This window comes from Patagioenas fasciata, chromosome 26 (genome assembly GCF_037038585.1).
Source record: "Patagioenas fasciata isolate bPatFas1 chromosome 26, bPatFas1.hap1, whole genome shotgun sequence".
Lineage (NCBI taxonomy): Eukaryota > Metazoa > Chordata > Aves > Columbiformes > Columbidae > Patagioenas > Patagioenas fasciata.
This window is the reverse complement of record NC_092545.1, coordinates 5,341,278-5,359,463: the sequence shown is the minus strand read 5'-3', so window position 1 is coordinate 5,359,463 and position 18,186 is coordinate 5,341,278. Positions and strand designations below refer to the sequence as shown.

Sequence of the window (18,186 nt, the reverse complement as noted above, 5' to 3'; positions counted from 1 at the left end):
TAAACCAGACTTTCACATACATAAATAAATCACCTCATTTTGCTACAGGAGTGGTCTGTTCTGATTTGGCCGATCAATTCATTGCACCATAGCGAAGCGTTTTCCTGATTGCTTTATGGGGTTTTTTTTGCTTTGTTTGAAAGCAAATTCAAATTACGCTTTGTGAAGGCAGTTTAGCAGCGTGGGCTTCTGGACTTAATCCTATTCCCACTGGGAATCCGATCAACCTTCAGATTAGCTTTGTCTTTGGTGGGGATTAGATCTGCAGAGAATCTCAAGTTTTCGTGCTAAGATCGGTTCTTGTCTGGAAAGAGCCTTTGGTGGCGAATAGTCTGAGGTGTTTAATAGGGAATAGCGGCATTTTTTCTTAGGCCATCCAGTTGATGTTGTTTTGGTGGTGCCTGTGAGTGCTGCATTGCAATCAGTCCTCTGAAACACTAATAACAAATGACAATTCCCTAATTGATCCATAACCTCTGCCTGGGTAACAGTGACCTTTGCTGGGCAGGTTGTCAGTGAAGTGGGAAGATGCAGATTCTTAATATAGTGTCACAAATCCACATGCTTAAATGTAAACGACAGACTCTGTTAAGAATGGTGTTTTCTCCTTGCAGGAACTGATGATAGAATATGGAAATACATTGGAAAAGTATGTAACACATGTATTATATACACAGATTAGCTTTATAACTTCATAGTGCTTTTTCAAAATAATATTCTGCCTTTGACAGGTGCTACGATGCCAGATTTCGAAATCTGATGATCTTCCAGCTTTCATGGTGGTGTTTTTCATCTCTCTCTTCTCCCTTTTTAGCCATCTACAATTACGATGCTGCCCGAGATGTGGAGCTCTCATTGCAAGTCGGTGACACCGTTCACATTTTGGAGATGTATGAAGGTAGGTTGCGAATCACTTCCAAGTACTTTGCGGTCATTTTTGAAAGTAAATATAACAAATCAAGAGGTGTTTTTAAGTAACACACATTTCAGATCTAGATTTTCGACTTCTGATATGCACGAAAGTGCGAAGCTTGCTGTGTAGTGTTTGCTCGATGCACTTGACTTTTAAAAAGGTATGAAAAATAGAGAAGTGGCGATCGTATCAACGCTGTTCCTGGCAGGGTTTGCCAAGGTAAGATTTCAGTAACGCTGCAGGACAAAGAAACACTCGTGACTGTTCATTCCTGTGTTCACACCACACCTGTTGACTTTGGCTCCTCCCGTGCCCGGCCAAGCACAGGTACAGTTGTGTGGTCACAGAATCCCAGAATGTCAGGGGTTGGAAGGGACCTGGAAATCTCATCCAGTGCAGTCCCCCCATGGTGCAGGAACACCCAGATGAGGTTACACCGGAGCATCTTCTGTGAGTTACCAGAGGGTTCTCTTGGCTGTTGCGCCTCGGTTTGCTCCATCAGTCACCTCGAACGTGCCTCCTTTTCCTCCTGGTTGGAGGCAGCGGGCACTGATTCGCCAGCCGTATTCAGTGAAGGGCTCTCTGTATCACACGCTCGAAAGCTCTTTGTGTTCTGCAGCTGGGTTTCGGCTGGCTCCGCTCTGTCTGCAAGAACTGGAGCGCACAGTTTGTTCCTCGCAAGCGAGGCAGCAAGGCTGGAGCTTGCACTGGGTTTTGATGTTAACAGTCAAAGTTATCTGACCCTCAACTGGCTGAAGAGCTTGGAGACACAACACTGATACAACTGAGCCGCTGGGGAGGTGTGTGAGAAGCAAAGAGCGACAAAGTGAATTAAAATGCAAGCAGGAAGGTGTGGATGCAGCTTGTGGTGCGTGTCTGCGCTGCGCAAACTTTAAACATTATGTGGCTTTGCACAGATCGTAGCGTCCGGCAAATTCCTGAGGTGCAGTTGCTGCAGTCCTGCTGCTGTACTGCCTTCACAATGAGAGAAAGCACCTTTAAATTGCTAAATCCCCGCTCATTTATGCTGGTGCATCCCATAGGGGCCTATTGAAGAGGCTGGGAGTCCTTGGCAAGTTGGCCAGATTTGGGCTGAGGCTCTGGCATCGCACTTCTGTTGGTAAAGCTTTCTGTTCCTGTGCTCTAAAGAGATGCTTTGCCTAATGTTTTATAAGTCCCAGTTGCAACTGCACACTTAGGCTTGGATTGTGGGTGAGACCGATTTTAAATAACATTCGGTGTCTCTTAGTTGGACTTCAAGCAGGCTTTGAAACAGCATGGTGTTTGCATTACACTTGAAGATCTGCAGGATACCGGTTTTATTAGACTTCGTTTTAAAATGAATACCCATATACCCTCTGCAAAACGTGGTCTTGTTACTTTAGGTGTTTTGATCGTAATACGCTCTTTTGAACAGCAAAGCAAGGTGGTGTTTTTCCTCCTTTGTCTGTGTGGTCGCATGAAGTCTTTGTAGAAAATTCCTTTTTCCACTTGATAACAAGATAAGCAGAGCTTATCCTGTTGTTTGCCAAAGGTTGTCGAGACTGGGCATATGCTGCAAAATCCAAGAAAAGAAGGAAAATTGCTGCGTCCAGTGGTTTGAAAGCTGCTCCAGTGCAGGATTTTCTGACTCTCTGGGAGTCTGTCCTTGAGCAGTGAGCTGGGGAGGATCCATTTCTGGTTAGGGGAATACTTTCTAATCTGCAGTACATGTTATTATTGCATGTGAGCTGTGGGAACTGGCGGAGCTGCAGGCAGAGGGAATGTGTGCCCACAGCCCGGGATTCCGACCCGTTTCTTCTCCTGATGAAAAGATATTTGCGTTGAATTTGTTCCTAGTTTCAGCCTCTTCCCTCTCCTCTGGCCGCTGTAGGTAAATGAAGCAATCCCTCCTTTTATTTCAGTGCAGCGTGTGTGTTTGGCACTGAGAGACAGGACCTGACCGTGGAAGAGGAACAGGGACCTTGTGGTTATGCACATGGCCTGGGATCACATCCCTGTAACTTTGTGTTGTCTAAAGAATGGTGCAGTAGCTGAAATTCACTGAATTCACTTTTCAACTGAAAAACCTTTCTCCATTTAGCACATCTCTGCTTGGAGAAAATACCCAAGAGATTTCTCTCTCACTCCTCTGAAGGTTTAGGCAGGTTTTTCTTCCTTTAAAGAAGAAATCAAGTAATCAATTGACCACTGCTGAAAGCTTTTGTTCCTTTTAAAATGGTGAATGTGGTTATTGAAAAGTGGAGCAGAATTGTGAAGAGATTGTGCGAGGTGCTTGCTGAAATAGTTTTGCATAATAATTACAACGTGCTTTTATGCAATAATTGCAAACTATTTTACATGAATATGGTTAATGCCAAGAGGCCATTTTAGATATGAGGAAGCTGTGGAAGCTGAGAGACTGTGTGCTTTTTATCACACCCTAAACAACTTGTACTTGAACATTCAATTCATTACAAACTTGGATAAAAATAGAACCTAAATCTTCTCATCCCTAATCCAGTACCTTATCCATTGCTCCATGATCGATGGATAATGTTGTCTTCACCCTGTGGAAGGAATGGAATCTCTTCTTTCCTCCTAACGTACTACTGGAATATTGGGGGTTATGTGGTCATGCTGATTCGTGTTCTCATTGTCAGAGAAAGGGGCTAAAACTCTGCTAAGGGTGGAGGGATAAGCGAACCACACACACATACACAGATCACCAACATAACAAAACAAAAACCACGCTAAATTCTGATTTATGCTCGAGGGGATCTCAGATCCATGGTTCTTCATGGAGCCGCCTTTGCTAAATATAGAAATGTGGGGGGGAAAAGAAAAATGAATGTTAAAAAACCCACCAGCTTCCACTACTCTCTTCTTTACCCGATTATTCCCTTATATCTCTTTGCCTTCCCGCTGCTGCTCCCCCTGCCAGGCAGCTGAACATAATCGTCTTGGATCAGTGATGTCGTCTGGATAGCTCTGGACATCACTCGTGTTATAGACCATAATCTATACCCTCCGTGGTTGCTGAGGGGCGGTGTTTTCAGTTTCAGTGCAATAAAACCTTAGGAGAAGAGACGAAACCTGGTGCTGTAGGAGACAAATGATGAAGGTGAGGGCAGAAGGGGAATAAAACCCTTCGACACCATTTGGAGGTGGTGGTGGAAAAGAGCGGGAGTGAGTTGCCCACAGCTCCGCTGCTCTCCCGTCTGCTCGTTAAGCGAGGCTCGCTTGAGGACATGAAAACAGAGCCATCTTTTCATACACTTGTATTTCGGTGACCTCAAAATCGAAATACTGGTCAAACCTCAGGTGCTGAAGAGAGGAGAGGGACATCTGGAAGTGAGAGATGCTGCTGAGTCTTGGGGATCGCAGTTATTGCTTTACTCGGTCTTGTCAAGATAATATTGAAAAACAATATCTGTACTAGAGTTGGGATTTTGGTTGGGATTTTATTGCCGTATCCTATAAAACATTCTCTTTGAGCCCTCCTTTGGAGGAAGGCTTCAGACTCAGTCACAGAAGAAAATAAAGAACACTACAATGTGAAACTTGAGCACCATCTATAAGATGATTTGGATGAAAATGCACTTGTTAGAAAGGAAAATTTTAAAGGGGTGGAGCGGAAAAAACGAAATCCATGTGTGTTTCCCTTTGACAGGTTGGTACCGAGGATACACGCTCCGAAATAAATCCAAGAAGGTAAGACCTCATTTCTCAGGAACTCTTAGCTTTTGTTTCTCACCTGCCCCATCCCCATCCGGTGCTGCAAGCTGCTGCGCTTCTGCTGTGTTTCCTGTCTTCGTATCATACAGGTCTCCTGATCACAGTGCCCTTTTCCTTAGTGATAGAAATAAGTGCCCTTGAGCTAAATATTTCAGAGCCATTCGCTGGGTTCTCCTCTATTGTAAGCACGTGTAATCATTTGAACTAGCAAAATTGACTGTTGTACATCTGCATATGCTAGTTTATTGCTTTATTATTGTGCTTACGGACCTGTACGCATCCAACATTAGTTATGTGTAGTGGTAAGATGAGAGTTTAGATTTGACTTGGAAAATACTACAGAAATTACGCGTGCGTGGATCTCAACCAAACGCGATGAGGTTTGTGAAACCGATGTGAAAACTGCATGGAAATCTGGATTCCCATAGGAATCGGACAAATGACTCCAGGGATATTTTGTAGCAAGGGCAAACAAGTATGACTGATAGTTTGCAAGAGTTTACAGGATTTTGTAGCAGGAAGATGAGCATCATTACAAGTGTGAAGCAAGGAACCGACCTCTCTGAGGTGCTAATATGAAGTATAGCGCTCAAGCATGCAACCTGGTGCTCCATAGGTTCTTTTTGCCTCTGATACCAAAACTGGTGGACCTAACACGTTTCTGTTCTAGTTAAATAGTAAATATCAGTCACAGCTGCTGTTCTGCTGGTCCTGCTCTTATCTCTTTGCTCTACTTTCTGTTGAATGCATTTTTGTCACATCATATCCTATGGTCTGATTTATTTACTTTATTTCTGTGTTTTATTTTTAGGGCATTTTCCCCGAAACGTATATCCATTTAAAAGAGGCAATCGTGAAGGACCGGGGGTAGGTTGGCACATCTTGAGATGTACTTTTGGTAGTGAAAACAATGCAGTGCTGTTGCAATTAAGAACAAGAAGAAATCAACTTTAGTGGTGGTGGTTGAAATGAACGCTACTGGTCTGTGTGTGCAGCAGAACAACCCCCCTGTGCTGGACTTCTAGAGCTGCATAACTTCTTATTTTCAGAGCATTGTATGCACCCAAACCAGTTGTACGCGTAGGTGCATGGGAATACTATTTGTAAAAGTGAAGAAAGCTCTGCTAGACAAGTTAGGAGTGAGGCAGGTCCATCAAGCTGCATTTAGCTCCTCTGGGGACTCCTGTGAGCCATAGCACAGTCCTGATCGCAGCCAAGGAGTGTGGATTCCTTCCTGGCTTGGAAAACATTGACGGAAATGACTCCTCGTTTGACTCTTAGAGCCGGTTCTGTGATCGTTACAGTGAAAGGAAAAGGGCAGTTGCAAAGGAAGAGACTTCAGAAAGTACATTTATTTTTTGTCTTTAATAAGTGTGGCCAAGTTACCATTGCACGTGGCAGTTCTTCCAAACATGATTTCCCTGTTCCTGGAATGGATCCATTGAGAAGAACAAAACTGACAGTAACTGGAAACACGTTTGCATTAAAGATGAATAACGAATGTGCATGTATGTGTTGGAAAACCAATTGAATAACTTAAGAATCTTGGCATTGTGTGTGAGTGAACTGTGTGAATGTCAAGCCCTCTGGAGTTTCCATTTCCATATTTATCAAAAAAGGATGTTTTACTACTAAGTTTTAATCTCGAGCGTAACACCTTTTTTCTGTTGTCTCCTTTTTTGTCTAGGCAACATGAAACAGTGATTCCGAGTGAATTGCCCCTTGGACAAGAGCTCACTTCTACCCTGAGGGAATGGGCAGTTATCTGGCACAAGTTATATGTGGTGAGTTTTCTTCAGTTATTGGTGTTTTATTACATGACCTCAGATGAGCTGAGACAGGGCTTTTTGCAGGGCGCTTTAAGGCTTTGAATAGAACATTATGCAGAACTGAAAAACTGTCATTATTGTAAAATTGGTCTTATGAGAGGTTTAAAATGTTCTGCGCTCCGTGGAGTGGGATGTGTGATCATGAGCAGAACTGTGGTTTGGTCCCCACCACGGTGTTCGCTGTACTGTGATGAGACGGCTCCGGTGAAGCGCTGGCTGGCACGAGTCACGCTCAGCATCAGGTCAGCTGCTTGGGGCTGGGTGTGAGTCACCGTCACCCTTATTATCAAATAATAATAAAACAAGGGCTCCTGCTTTGCCTGTCATCATCCATCTGTCCTGAAGGATAACAAGATATCTCGGTTGTGTGAGAAAGTTCTGCGTGAAACCACGGTGCTGTTTTAACACAACCTTTAGTGAGTGCAAACCCTGTTTTTCTGGAAGTATTTTAGGTACTTAATAGAATAATTGATGCTCTCCCCAAAGTACCTACAGCTCAAAGATAGACAAAGGGTGAAAAGGAAATTAGGGCCATGTGTGGAAGACTTGACTTGTCAGAAGCCAAGTAATATATTAATTAGTAGGGTGGGGAAGAGACGTCTCATCATCTCATCTGCGAATCCGTTTAGTAGCCTGACCATATGATAGTCACCTCGGAAGAGCCAGAAGCCAAAGTACCGCAGGGTTTGGCGGTTCTGCTGAGGTAGGTGCATTCTTGCTCAGAGAAACACAACTGCAGTTCACAATCAATTGCTTTCTTTTCAAGGTGATTTTTAAGGCACATTAGACAGAGTCAAACTTGATTTTCCTTCCTTTAGTGGTGAGTTCAGCCTGCATAGTATGTGCTCTGAGACTTTAATTAAGATGAGGGAATGGTTTTAAATTAGCTTTAACCATTCAGTATACCCAGAGCAAGCTTTCCTATTGAAAATTTCACCAGGCCACAAGTACGTTTTGTTTGTGCACCACGAAACCACGAGAATTTGTTCCACCCTCTTAATTTAATGGGAAGCTGTATGTGATGTTATTATTGTATGAAAAGAGACTTTTGTTCCTGACTCCTTTTTTTTTCTGAATAACTTTAGGATCTTACCCTCAGAATCTTTTTCTTAAGAGCAGAAATCTTTCATGTTCCTGTGCTTAACCAATGTAAGTCTTAAAGCAGCCTTGGAAAATGTTGTGGTTTGAAATGAGTTTGAGTTTAGTTTATTTTCCCCTGCAGTATGTATTGAAAAAACTACACTGAAGGAGGAAGGATGTACTTGAGGAGAAAAAGGAAATACAGGGGATTTTTTTCTTTGGCAGCGTTTCATTTTACTACTTCGATTTCTGTGGTTTTCAGGAAGCATTCATGAACTTCGTGTAGTTAATAGGAGTTAGGTGATGTAAACGGTTGTAGAAGAACTCAACTTTAGCTGACTGGCAGATTGAGATCTGCTCCGTATTTCCCTGACATTTAACACAAGTTGCCTTCTCTTTGCAGTTATTTCAATGCAAGTTAACACACTTTTTTCTTTGTTTCCCAAGTGTATCTCTAATATATTCCCTGTAAGAACTAAAAGGCTCATCCAGCCTCCATCAACCCCTTTGCGTTCGCCCAAATCCAAAGGAAGGTGGCTATTTATAACTCCCTTCAGATTGGTGTTCTGAGGGGCAAGTTAAGAGTATTTTATATCATTTGTGTTCTTTGCAGAGACCAGACACTTCAACCTTGGCAGTGCAAAGTACTGGAGAATGTGTTCCATGGGTCTAATCTTGTACTGTCATATGGTGCCGGTTTCTCAGCTATTTTTAGTTAAATACAACTTGTATGGTAGATTCAAGATACATTTCAGGAAGCTTTCTGAGCTCATCGTTTTCAGGCTATCACTAGCTTAAAATTGTGCCTTTATTTCCTGTAGGACAACAAGACAACACAGTTTCGGCACGTCCAGCAACTGACTTACAGCCTGATCGAGTGGCGGTCGCAGATACTGTCCGGGACCCTTCCCAAGGATGAGCTGGCGGAGCTCAAGAAGAAAGTCACCGCTAAGATTGACTACGGCAACAGGTAAACCCCAAACTGCGTCTTGAAGGCCGGGGAGAATCCCAAATCCTGGTAAATGACCACGCAAGGAGAACTCTGAATTAGGATTTACATTTTTCCTTGGGAAGGGGATAATTGTGGCTTTCGGCCCCCATCAGGATGTGCCGAGGCTGCAGGTAGCAGTTGGTTCTTCATATGCCAGCAATCTCTGACTTGACAGCGAACCTCACCTGTCTGAATTCTGCAGGAATGCTGGCACATGGTGGCGTTTCCATGGAGCACGTTTGTGCCTTGCTGGCTGGAGCCAGGATTCGCATGCTGGTTATGAACTGAACTGCTTTATCAGCAACTGAGTGATAGAGTTCTATAGGCCACCAAAACTCCACCTCTCACTGGTTTGTACAGAACAGGGTCTGTCTCCAGAACTCATTTATCTGTCTGTCAGACTTGATTCAGGTCAAATAAGTCAATTAAGAAGAAGGCTTATGGCAAAGGATAATAATTAGCCATAATCCATAAGCCTGATGGAGATATATATATATACTTCTAAAAAAAAACCAAAAACACCTTTAAGTGAGAACAAAGAAAATGTCATGTTAGAATTAAGTTACCTGACTGATGTTTTTTCCCTTGAATGGGAAAAGGAGGGGTGAGGGATAAGTGTTTTGCGACAGGGAAACCAGCAATTTGATGATTACAAGGGGTGGAGTTGGTGTGCGTTGACTGCCTAATGCAGTCCACACTTTGATCTGTGGTTCGGGCTCTTTCAATCACCTTTATTTCTTAAGTATTGTGTTGCTTCTCATCCTCTTGACTTGCACGCTCCTCAGGATCCTGGGTTTGGACCTGGTTGTGCGAGATGACAATGGGAACATCTTGGACCCAGATGAAACCAGCACAATCTCTCTCTTCAAGTCCCATGAAACCGCATCCAAAAGGATTGAGGAAAGAATCCAGGAAGAGAAGGTACATCTCTCATCTCTACCTTTTTTCCTCTTCAAGTAACTAGTGACCCACTGTATTTGTACGTTTCTCTTAAGGATGCTGAGGTCCTTTGGTAGCAGAATTAAATTCTGTTTGTTTTTAATGGAATTACTGTCCTTTGCAGTCCCTGCAACAGAATTTGGACCTCCGAGGGCAGCCGATATTCAACACAACACACACGTACAGCCTGTATGTAAACTTCAAGAATTTTGTCTGCAATATTGGAGAAGATGCAGAGCTGTTAATGAGCCTCTATGATCCTGATCTCTCCAAGTTCATCAGGTAGGGGTTTTTTGTAGGTGTGGGGGTGATTTAGCCATCGTGATGGTCATTCTAAAGAAGCCAGGAGAGGTTAGAAAGGAAGATCCAGCAGATAAGCTTTTCAGTTCTGTTGGTTGCTGCCCCAGTGGTGGTTTGAAAGGAGGTTATTTCATTTCAGAATCTGACAGAGTTTTTCAAATATCCTAGAAGATCAAAATACTTTTGAACTTTTACCCAGGTAATGGGAATGTCAGGTGTTTTATTGAATATGTTTTTTCTTCCTTTATTCACAGTGAAAATTACCTGGTTCGTTGGGGCAGTAATGGGATGCCTAAAGAAATTGAGAAACTAAATAACCTTCAAGCGGTCTTTACCGTAAGTGGTTGTATTTACATTCTGGAAATTCTTCCCTCACACTGCAAACCTCTCAGTTTTGGGTTCTTTCCCTCGCCCAGCAGAGAGGATTCACGTGGCACTTTGGGTTTTACCGTGAACACTTAAGATCAGAGGAATGCTTCTGAAAAGTGTTTTTTTTAATACGTCAATCCAAAGCAGCAGTAAAGGTGTATTATTCTGCAATACCACCATCAGTGGGTGTTGCCAAGCCTTGCATTTCTGAAAATCCTGTTAGGCGCTTCTCTGTTGGAGCTGAACTGTACCAGAAATCTGGGCTTGAGATCAGTTATGTGTTGTTCATTGCTTTGCTGATCCTCCTCTTCTTTGCATCAAGATGTTAATTGAAGAATTGCACACAAATTGAATGATTTCTGACAAGTAGTAAAGGTGGCACAAATTAACTACCTTGTTCCCAGAATGTCAGGGGTTGAAGGGACCTGGAAAGCTCATCCAGTGCAATCCCCCCATGGAGCAGGAACACCCAGCTGAGGTTCCACAGGAAGGGGTCCAGGCGGGTTTGAATGTCTGCAGAGAAGGAGACTCCACAACCTCCCTGGGCAGCCTGGGCCAGGCTCTGACACCCTCACCATGAAGAAGTTTCTTTAAGTGGAACCTCCTGTGTTCCAGTTTGCACCCATTGCCCCTTGTCCTGTCACTGGTTGTCACCGAGAAGAGCCTGGCTCCATCCTCCTGACACTCCCCCTTTAGATCTCTGTAAACATGAATGAGTCACCCCTCAGTCTCCTCTTCTCCAGCTCCAGAGCCCCAGCTCCCTCAGCCTTTCCTCACACGGGAGATGCTCCACTCCCTTCAGCATCTTGGTTGCCCTGCGCTGGACTCTCTGCAGCAGTTCCCTGTCCTTCTGGAACTGAGGGGCCACAACTGGACACAATATTCCAGGTGTGGTCTCCCCAGGGCAGAGCAGAGGGGCAGGAGAACCTCTCTGACCTACTGACCACCCCCTTCTAACCCACCCCAGGTACCATTGGCCTTCCTGGCCACAAGGGCCCAGTGCTGGCTCGTGGTCACCCTGATGTCCTCAGGACCCCCAGGTCCCTTTCCCCTATGCTTGTTCTCAGGATCCAGTGTTTTGACAATTAATATCACTTACTCTCCTTTCAGTACAGTTACTGGGATGTGTTATCAAAGAGTAACGGCATGGTTAGAAATTGTTGTGTGGAAATTGCTAGTGGTTTTCTGGTATGTTTTTTTCCTAGGGCTCAAAAACTTTAGTTGTTTAAAAACATAATAGGTACCTTTTATAGATGTGTACAGTCTAACAAAACTAGTGTTATTCTCTCTGTCTTCTTCATAAAGCAGATCGATACAACTGTATTTTAAATAATTTCTAGGATTTAAGCAGTTCTGACTTGATCAGGCCGAAAATCAGCTTGGTGTGTCAGATCGTGAGGGTGGGACACATGGAGCTGAAAGATGGGAAGAAACACACCTGTGGACTCCGGCGGCCCTTTGGGGTGGCAGGTACGGCCGGTCCCGTCGGCGGAGAAAACACCAGGGGCTGGGACAGTGCGGTGGGAACAGGGAAATAGATGCTTGTGTCAGCATCTTTGGCTTTAAAATGGAGATGCTGATCCTGAACTGCACATAATATCCCTTTGAAATCTGTTAATGAAAGTTGTAAGTGAAGGTGAAACGCTATTACTGCTCATTTTTTGTTTTGTCACCCCATAAAAAGATAATACCCTACCGCCAGGGCAGCAGACTGTTCAAATCTTTATCAAAAAGGGCTTTGCTCCTCATGACTAATGGATAAAGCTCGAGTTCTTAAAGGAACCTCGGAGAATGAGACATCCAGTTCTTCTTTAACCCCTGTGATCTCCTGTGCAAAGGCTTGCTTGAAACTTGGGGTGGAAAACAATTTCAAAATGCAATTGAAAAGCATTTGAAATCTAAGTGTGACTACTTTGCCTTGCAATGCCTGAGTCCCCAGCTGTTTTTTATCAGAGTATATTCACGTTCACTACAACAGGCTGACTTACGCATCAATAAAAAGGGGTTTTTAGAAAGTTACCAGGAGAGTGCTGCTCTCTGCTGCTGTCAGGGGTGGCATTGGCCCAAAATAAGCAACTGTTGGTTCCATTCTGGTCGGGGAAAGCTCTCTCTGTATTCTTTAGCAACTTGGCAAAACCGTGTGATGAACCTGTGTTGTTGCAGTGATGGACATCACTGATATCATCCATGGGAAGGTGGACGATGAGGAAAAGCAACACTTTATTCCATTTCAGCAGTAAGTACTGGACTTGAGAGTTCATCACATATCTGGCTTATTTAAAGCAGTTGTCCTTTGGGGAAGGACGAATTTGTAAAGGAGCCTGGCAGCGTACCAAGGGCTCTACAAATAGATTGGCTTATGGCAGGACTCAGCTCTTTGAAGGAGAAGATTTTTGTCGGTCTTCTGAAGCCTTTGTTCCCCTTGGTTAACATGACAGGCTGAATTGCTCAGGGAGTTTTGACAGTGCGGCTGAAATTGCAGAGCGCCCGTATCATGAGGAAAGAAAGAAGAACACAGTGCAAAATAACGTTGTGGGGTCTGGGGAATGGGACCTTCAGAATTATTGGGATTGAGAGGCAAAGTTTTCAGGAAGAGCTGAGCACAGAGAATGCAGCTCCTCCCCGTGCTGGTGTACGGTGCCCTGTGTGCTGTCTGACTGTGAACTTGCCAGGGTATATTGTAAGGGCGAGTCAGAGGACAATAAAAAAGGGATTTCTCCCTCTTTCCGGGAAAGAAATTCAAACTCCAATGTGTTTTGCACTTCCGTGCTGCTAGTTAGACTTGTGTGTTCTGCCTGCTTTCTGATCGCTCGCTTTTTTGGCACATTACAGTCAGTAAAATGAAGCTTGTTTGGGTAAACTCAGCCATGTTGTTGCAGTCCCAGATATAGAAGTCCATTTAGTGCAAATATAGAAATCCATTTGGTGTAGCCGTATGTTATGACGAGGTATTTTCAGGGGAGATTGCGTGGGGTTTAGGTTTTGTTTTTTCCCCTACCCTTTCAGGGCCTGAATGGCTGGAAAGAAGGGTGTCCGTTCCTTTGGATGTTAGTCTGCTACCTTCTTGTTGTTCTTTTCCATTTTTCCTCCTATGAGGCTGAGTTTTGATCCAAATCAGGGCACCTCTACAAGGACAGAGTCTGTGGAGACGTGGTATGGTCTGTGCTTTGGATGGTTATTGATGGTGAGGGTACAGGAGTGAAGTCAGGTCCAACATCCAAAGCTCAGTAGTTGTGTTTGTGACTAGGGGTAGGTTCATCGCTTGTGTCTCGCAACAGTCGCTAATAATGTTAATTGATCACTAGTTAGTCTGTGTAGTCTCCGAGGCACACCTGAAGACAGGACTTGGTTCATCCGATGGGAATACAAGTTTAAATGGATTTCCATTGGGTTTGTACAGGTGAAGAAGGAAAAAAATACTATGGAATCCGTTAAAGAAAATATATTTGGAAACCAGGTGTTGGCAGCCTTCTCCTCACAGAGTATGTTTGATGTTAGTCTGTCTGCTTCCCCGTCTCTATTGTTCTTCTCAGGATTGCCATGGAAACGTACATCAGACAGCGCCAGCTCATCATGTCCCCGCTGATAACTTCCCATGTGATCGGAGAGAACGAGCCGCTCACTTCTGTCTTCAACAAAGTCATCGCGGCGAAGGAAGTGAATCACAAAGGGCAAGGTACAGCAGCCGGGCGAGAAGCTGAGGGCAGAACCTGGAAGCAAAGGTTCCCCTTGCTTACAGAGGAAAATAAATGGCTTGTGGAAGTCCAGAGATCAAGGCTTGCTGGGGTTTGCTACCTTCCCTGAGCCAAACAGACGGGCTTTGTAATGGTTGTGATCCCGGCACTTTGGGAGCTACAAGAATAGATAAAACCAAGAGCTGTTTTTACTGGTAAAGTTGTATGTTCTTTGCTAGTAAAGTCGCGTTTTTCGAAGATAAACCTGTTTGTATGGACGTGAAATATTTTTAAGTGAACATGTCTGATTGCGTGTACTAAATGGCTTTGGATTTAAACTGTGTTACTCAGGGTTCTTTGTGTGTTTGGCCTTCATTCAAATATGCAAGTGGATTAATCTCAGAAAGTTTCTGTTTTACTGTGTAGAATCTGCTTGCTCAGTAGGCTCTTATTCCACGTCACAGAGCCCACAGAGAACCAGCTTGGGATATTTAAAGCATTGTTGCATGGAGGTCACGGAAAGAAATGCTTTTCTGTCAAGCATAGGCTTAACTTTCATGTTCTCGTGCCCTTTTTTTCCTGGTAAATAAGTGTTCTCTTTCTTCTCTCAGGTCTTTGGGTCTCCCTGAAGCTGCTTCCTGGTGATCTAGCACAGGTTCAGAAGGATTTTTCCCACCTCGTAGACAGATCAACTGCTGTGGCTCGCAAAATGGGATTCCCTGAGATAATCCTTCCTGGTAGGGCCCTATGGACAGACATTTTAAAGCCAGCTTAAAGTTTGGTTTGATTTTTCTGGAAATGTCCAGCCAGTCTTTTATTTTTTGTGTCAAAGAAGTGAAAATAAGCTTCCTTTCTTGTATTGAAAAGTAGTAGTCCGTGTACTTTTTGGAAGAAGAGTGTCTGTTTAGTCAGAGATATATTTGTTGCATACAGGTTTGACCCTGCTCTATTTAATCCGTTCAAAAGGGACGTAGCCCTCTAGGGCTCTATACATTAAAAAAATGTTATGAAAAGAATGAGGTTTATAAAAAGGGTAATGCTACATTTTAGAAGAAATTGTGTAGTTTGAGATGAAGATGAAATGGTGTGATGTTAGTGTCGTTAATTAGCTGGAGTCAATAAAGGCTAAGAGGAAGATGAGGATAACGTGGTGCCTGAGGATGTTAATTTTAACCTGTACCAGTGTGTGTATGAGAAAAACGCCTCATGAAGCGCTGTGAATTTTAGGTGATGTTCGAAATGACATTTATGTCACGCTGGTACAAGGGGAGTTTGACAAAGGGAAGAAGAAGACCCCCAAGAATGTAGAAGTCACCATGTCCGTACATGACGAAGATGGAAATCTCCAAGAGGTACGATGGCCCTTGTGGGAGCTCACCAGGCTGCTGGGTTGGTTTTTTCCAATTAATAAGATATGTGAGCAAATCTTAAAATACTCTGTAAAACTTTCATAGAGGTAACACACATTGAGTTCTCAAAGCAAAGACTTGGAGTAACTCTGACAGTTATATGCTTTGAAAATTGCTGATTTAAGATACATTTTGCTTTCATTCTAGACCTTACCTTTCCCTTTTCGCTCCTCCCCCTGTCTTTTTGTCCAAAGAAAGCTATCCATCCTGGTGCTGGTTATGAAGGTGTCTCCGAATATAAGTCTGTTGTTTATTATCAAGTCAAGCAACCTTGCTGGTATGAAACCGTAAAGGTAAGAGTGTGTAATTTACAGTCTTGCTTCCTTTGTGTAGAAAACAGAACTAATTTAAAATCGGTGGCTGCATCAGTTAACAGAACGTCCTGTAAATTGACTGGAGATAGAGGCTGCTGGTGCTGCATTTTTCACTGTGTTGTCATGTGCAGGTGTCCATTGCCATAGAAGAAGTCAGTCGTTGCCATTTAAGATTCACCTTCCGTCATCGGTCATCACAGGAGTGTAAGTATCGGAAAAGAAGATCTGCAGGAGTGCTGTAGCCAGAGGTTTCATCAGACACCTCCAGAGCCCCAAAATAAGATCAATAACATGACACTAAGACCTTGAAAGGCTCTCAAAAATTCTCGTAAGGTAGCTCAGAGATGCAGTGAGATACTTCCACATCCAGACCTCACAAGCAGATTTGCATAATCCCAGCCAACATGTCTATACAATTATATATGTCTATCTAGCAGCACAATTAACCACTAAAATTGGCAAAAGGTGCTTCAGAGAGGACATTTTTCTGCGTAGTTGCAGATGCCTACTAAGTGCCTTGAGACGAGAGGGAAAGAAAAAGAACTACTGTGGATCACAAAGTTTGCTCCTGCCATCGCGTAATGCTGTGATGCTGTTGAATAAAGGAGCTGCACATAGTTAGAGAGCTGCCTTATGGATTGTATGGGCATAAATAAGACAATTCCTAATACAGATTTCTCTTTCTGCTTGCAGCTAGGGATAAGTCTGAGAGAGCTTTTGGCATGGGCTTTGTGAAGCTGATGAATGCAGATGGAACAACGCTGCAAGATGGCAAACACAATTTGATTGTGTATAAGGTGGGTTGGGCACTTGCAGTCTTCACTTTTGTTTAATCGAAACAGCTCCCTTGGCTTTAATCACAGTAATAGGAAGAGTGTGTTGTAGGTTAAAGGTACAAAGTGAGGGGTGCAAAACCAAACCTCTGTGGCTTCAAATCACTCTGGAAAGAGCTTAGTTCATTGGCAGCAGGGGCAACTTCTGTTCACTAAAGTTAGAGATGCGAATAGATAATGTGAGTAAAGAACTATAGCTGTGAAAAGGCGTTTAAAGGCCTCTCTGGCTGGCTGTGCTGAAGTGGCTCCGCAGATGAGAACTGCGAGAGGCCAGATGAGGTGTTCTCAGTGCGGGGTAACCCTTGTCTTCACTGTGTTCAACCCACAGGGCGATAACAAGAAAATGGAAGATGCTAAATGCTATTTAACTCTTCCTTGTACCAAAATGGAGATGGAGGAGAAGGAGGCTCCCTCGGGGAAAAATCTGCATCATTTAGCCAACTTCACACCCACTAAAGATAGTACAAAAGACAGCTTCCAGATTGCCACTTTGATCTGCTCCACCAAACTCACCCAGAACGGTAGGTCTTGCATTTATAGCCTAACAGTATTGTGCTGTATATTTGAAGTAAGGAGCACACTTGCTTTATGCAAAGCTTTTGGTGTTGCAGCATTTGTGGGCGTAGTGCTTCAGCTTTAATTGTGTTTCATGTGTCAATGGCAGGCTGATCCCAGCGTTGCTGGCATCATGTTGCCAGTACAAGCTACAAAAAATGTTTATGAAGCTATTATATGATATGATAAATGATATGATATGATACGATATGATATGATATGATATGATATGATATGATATGATATGATATGATATGATATGATATCCAAACCACCCATGTTAAATCTAACAGGTTTGTCAGCATGTATGGAAACAGCACCCATCGGTGACAGGCTCTTGGTGTGACATACTCAGAATTTGGGAAGGAAACGTGAAAATAACCGCAGGTGTGGCTCTGTCACGTTGTACCTGTGTAGCTGCTCCCAACTCGTGCCTGTTTGGGACATCCTAGACCTGTGATAAATAGTTTTGCAGCTCAGTGTAATTTGGACAAGAGGTTTCAGTTTTCACTTCAAGAACCATCTCTGAGAGACTGCTCTGAACTAAATAAACACAAGCATAAGTAAGAGAAGTCATGCGCTCTAATAAAATTCCCAGCTTGAGATACCTCCTCTTGAGTGAATGAGGAACTTGCAAAATTGTCTACCAAATGCCTTGTGTTATCAAATTACAGCAAAGCTTCCATTTATAGCGAAACTTAATTTCTTGCCAAGACAAAAGTACCATCTCAAGGTAATATTGTATACGTCAGCGTGACTCTTCCTTATAAGCTGATCCTAAAAATAACCTGTAGTACTTGTTCCTTGTTGTTCTGCAGGCATGAAGTCAGCCGTGGTGTTGTAATCTGTTTCTAATTGCTGATGTTCTGTCCTTGCTAGTTGACCTGCTGGGTTTGCTGAACTGGCGCTCGAACTCTCAGAACATCGCTCACAACCTGAGGAAGCTCATGGAGGTGGAAGGAGGAGAAATTGTAAAGGTGTGCACAGAGATTTGGGTCTCCTTGTTATGCAAACACTTCTGTATGTGCTTGATGTTGACCTTTAGGGTTCCTAATCAATTGTGTTCTACCCACAAGCTCTCTCCACAGTCTCGGAGAGATGTTGTAGCTGCTGAGCAACAGAACAAAAATAACACCTTGCCCCAAGAGCTCTCATTAGTGGAATTCACCAGAATTACAGAAGTCAAATGTTACAGGGTTGGGGAGGTAGAAGTGACTTAATTTTTCCCTGGATCCTTACAAAATAGAAGATACAAGTGTGGAT

The 18,186-nt window shown here is 43.4% G+C and overlaps 1 protein-coding gene across 9 annotated transcripts in view; it reads left to right on the top strand.

Moving 5' to 3' along the window:
- The window catches only part of DOCK5 (dedicator of cytokinesis 5), a 98,854-nt gene that overhangs the window by 44,444 nt on the left and 36,224 nt on the right, over window positions 1-18,186 (top strand). For 7 of the 9 annotated variants that reach the window (XR_011735883.1, XR_011735884.1, XM_071799462.1 and 4 more), the window contains 18 exons: window positions 815-898; window positions 4,566-4,606; window positions 5,442-5,497; window positions 6,318-6,414; window positions 8,361-8,509; window positions 9,316-9,451; window positions 9,594-9,751; window positions 10,024-10,105; window positions 11,479-11,608; window positions 12,302-12,374; window positions 13,672-13,814; window positions 14,424-14,549; window positions 15,040-15,164; window positions 15,416-15,514; window positions 15,667-15,739; window positions 16,229-16,332; window positions 16,697-16,889; window positions 17,803-17,900. Coding sequence is in view for 7 of the 9 variants with exons in the window: in XM_071799466.1 (XP_071655567.1) it covers window positions 815-898; window positions 4,566-4,606; window positions 5,442-5,497; window positions 6,318-6,414; window positions 8,361-8,509; window positions 9,316-9,451; window positions 9,594-9,751; window positions 10,024-10,105; window positions 11,479-11,608; window positions 12,302-12,374; window positions 13,672-13,814; window positions 14,424-14,549; window positions 15,040-15,164; window positions 15,416-15,514; window positions 15,667-15,739; window positions 16,229-16,332; window positions 16,697-16,889; window positions 17,803-17,900 (1,967 nt within the window). In the remaining 2 variants the exon portion in view is untranslated. Of the gene's footprint in view, window positions 1-814; window positions 899-4,565; window positions 4,607-5,441; window positions 5,498-6,317; window positions 6,415-7,068; window positions 7,163-7,544; window positions 7,609-8,360; window positions 8,510-9,315; window positions 9,452-9,593; window positions 9,752-10,023; window positions 10,106-11,478; window positions 11,609-12,301; window positions 12,375-13,671; window positions 13,815-14,423; window positions 14,550-15,039; window positions 15,165-15,415; window positions 15,515-15,666; window positions 15,740-16,228; window positions 16,333-16,696; window positions 16,890-17,802; window positions 17,901-18,186 lie in introns of those variants that run through there. The other 2 variants (XM_071799464.1, XM_071799465.1) reach the window with 2 other exon arrangements.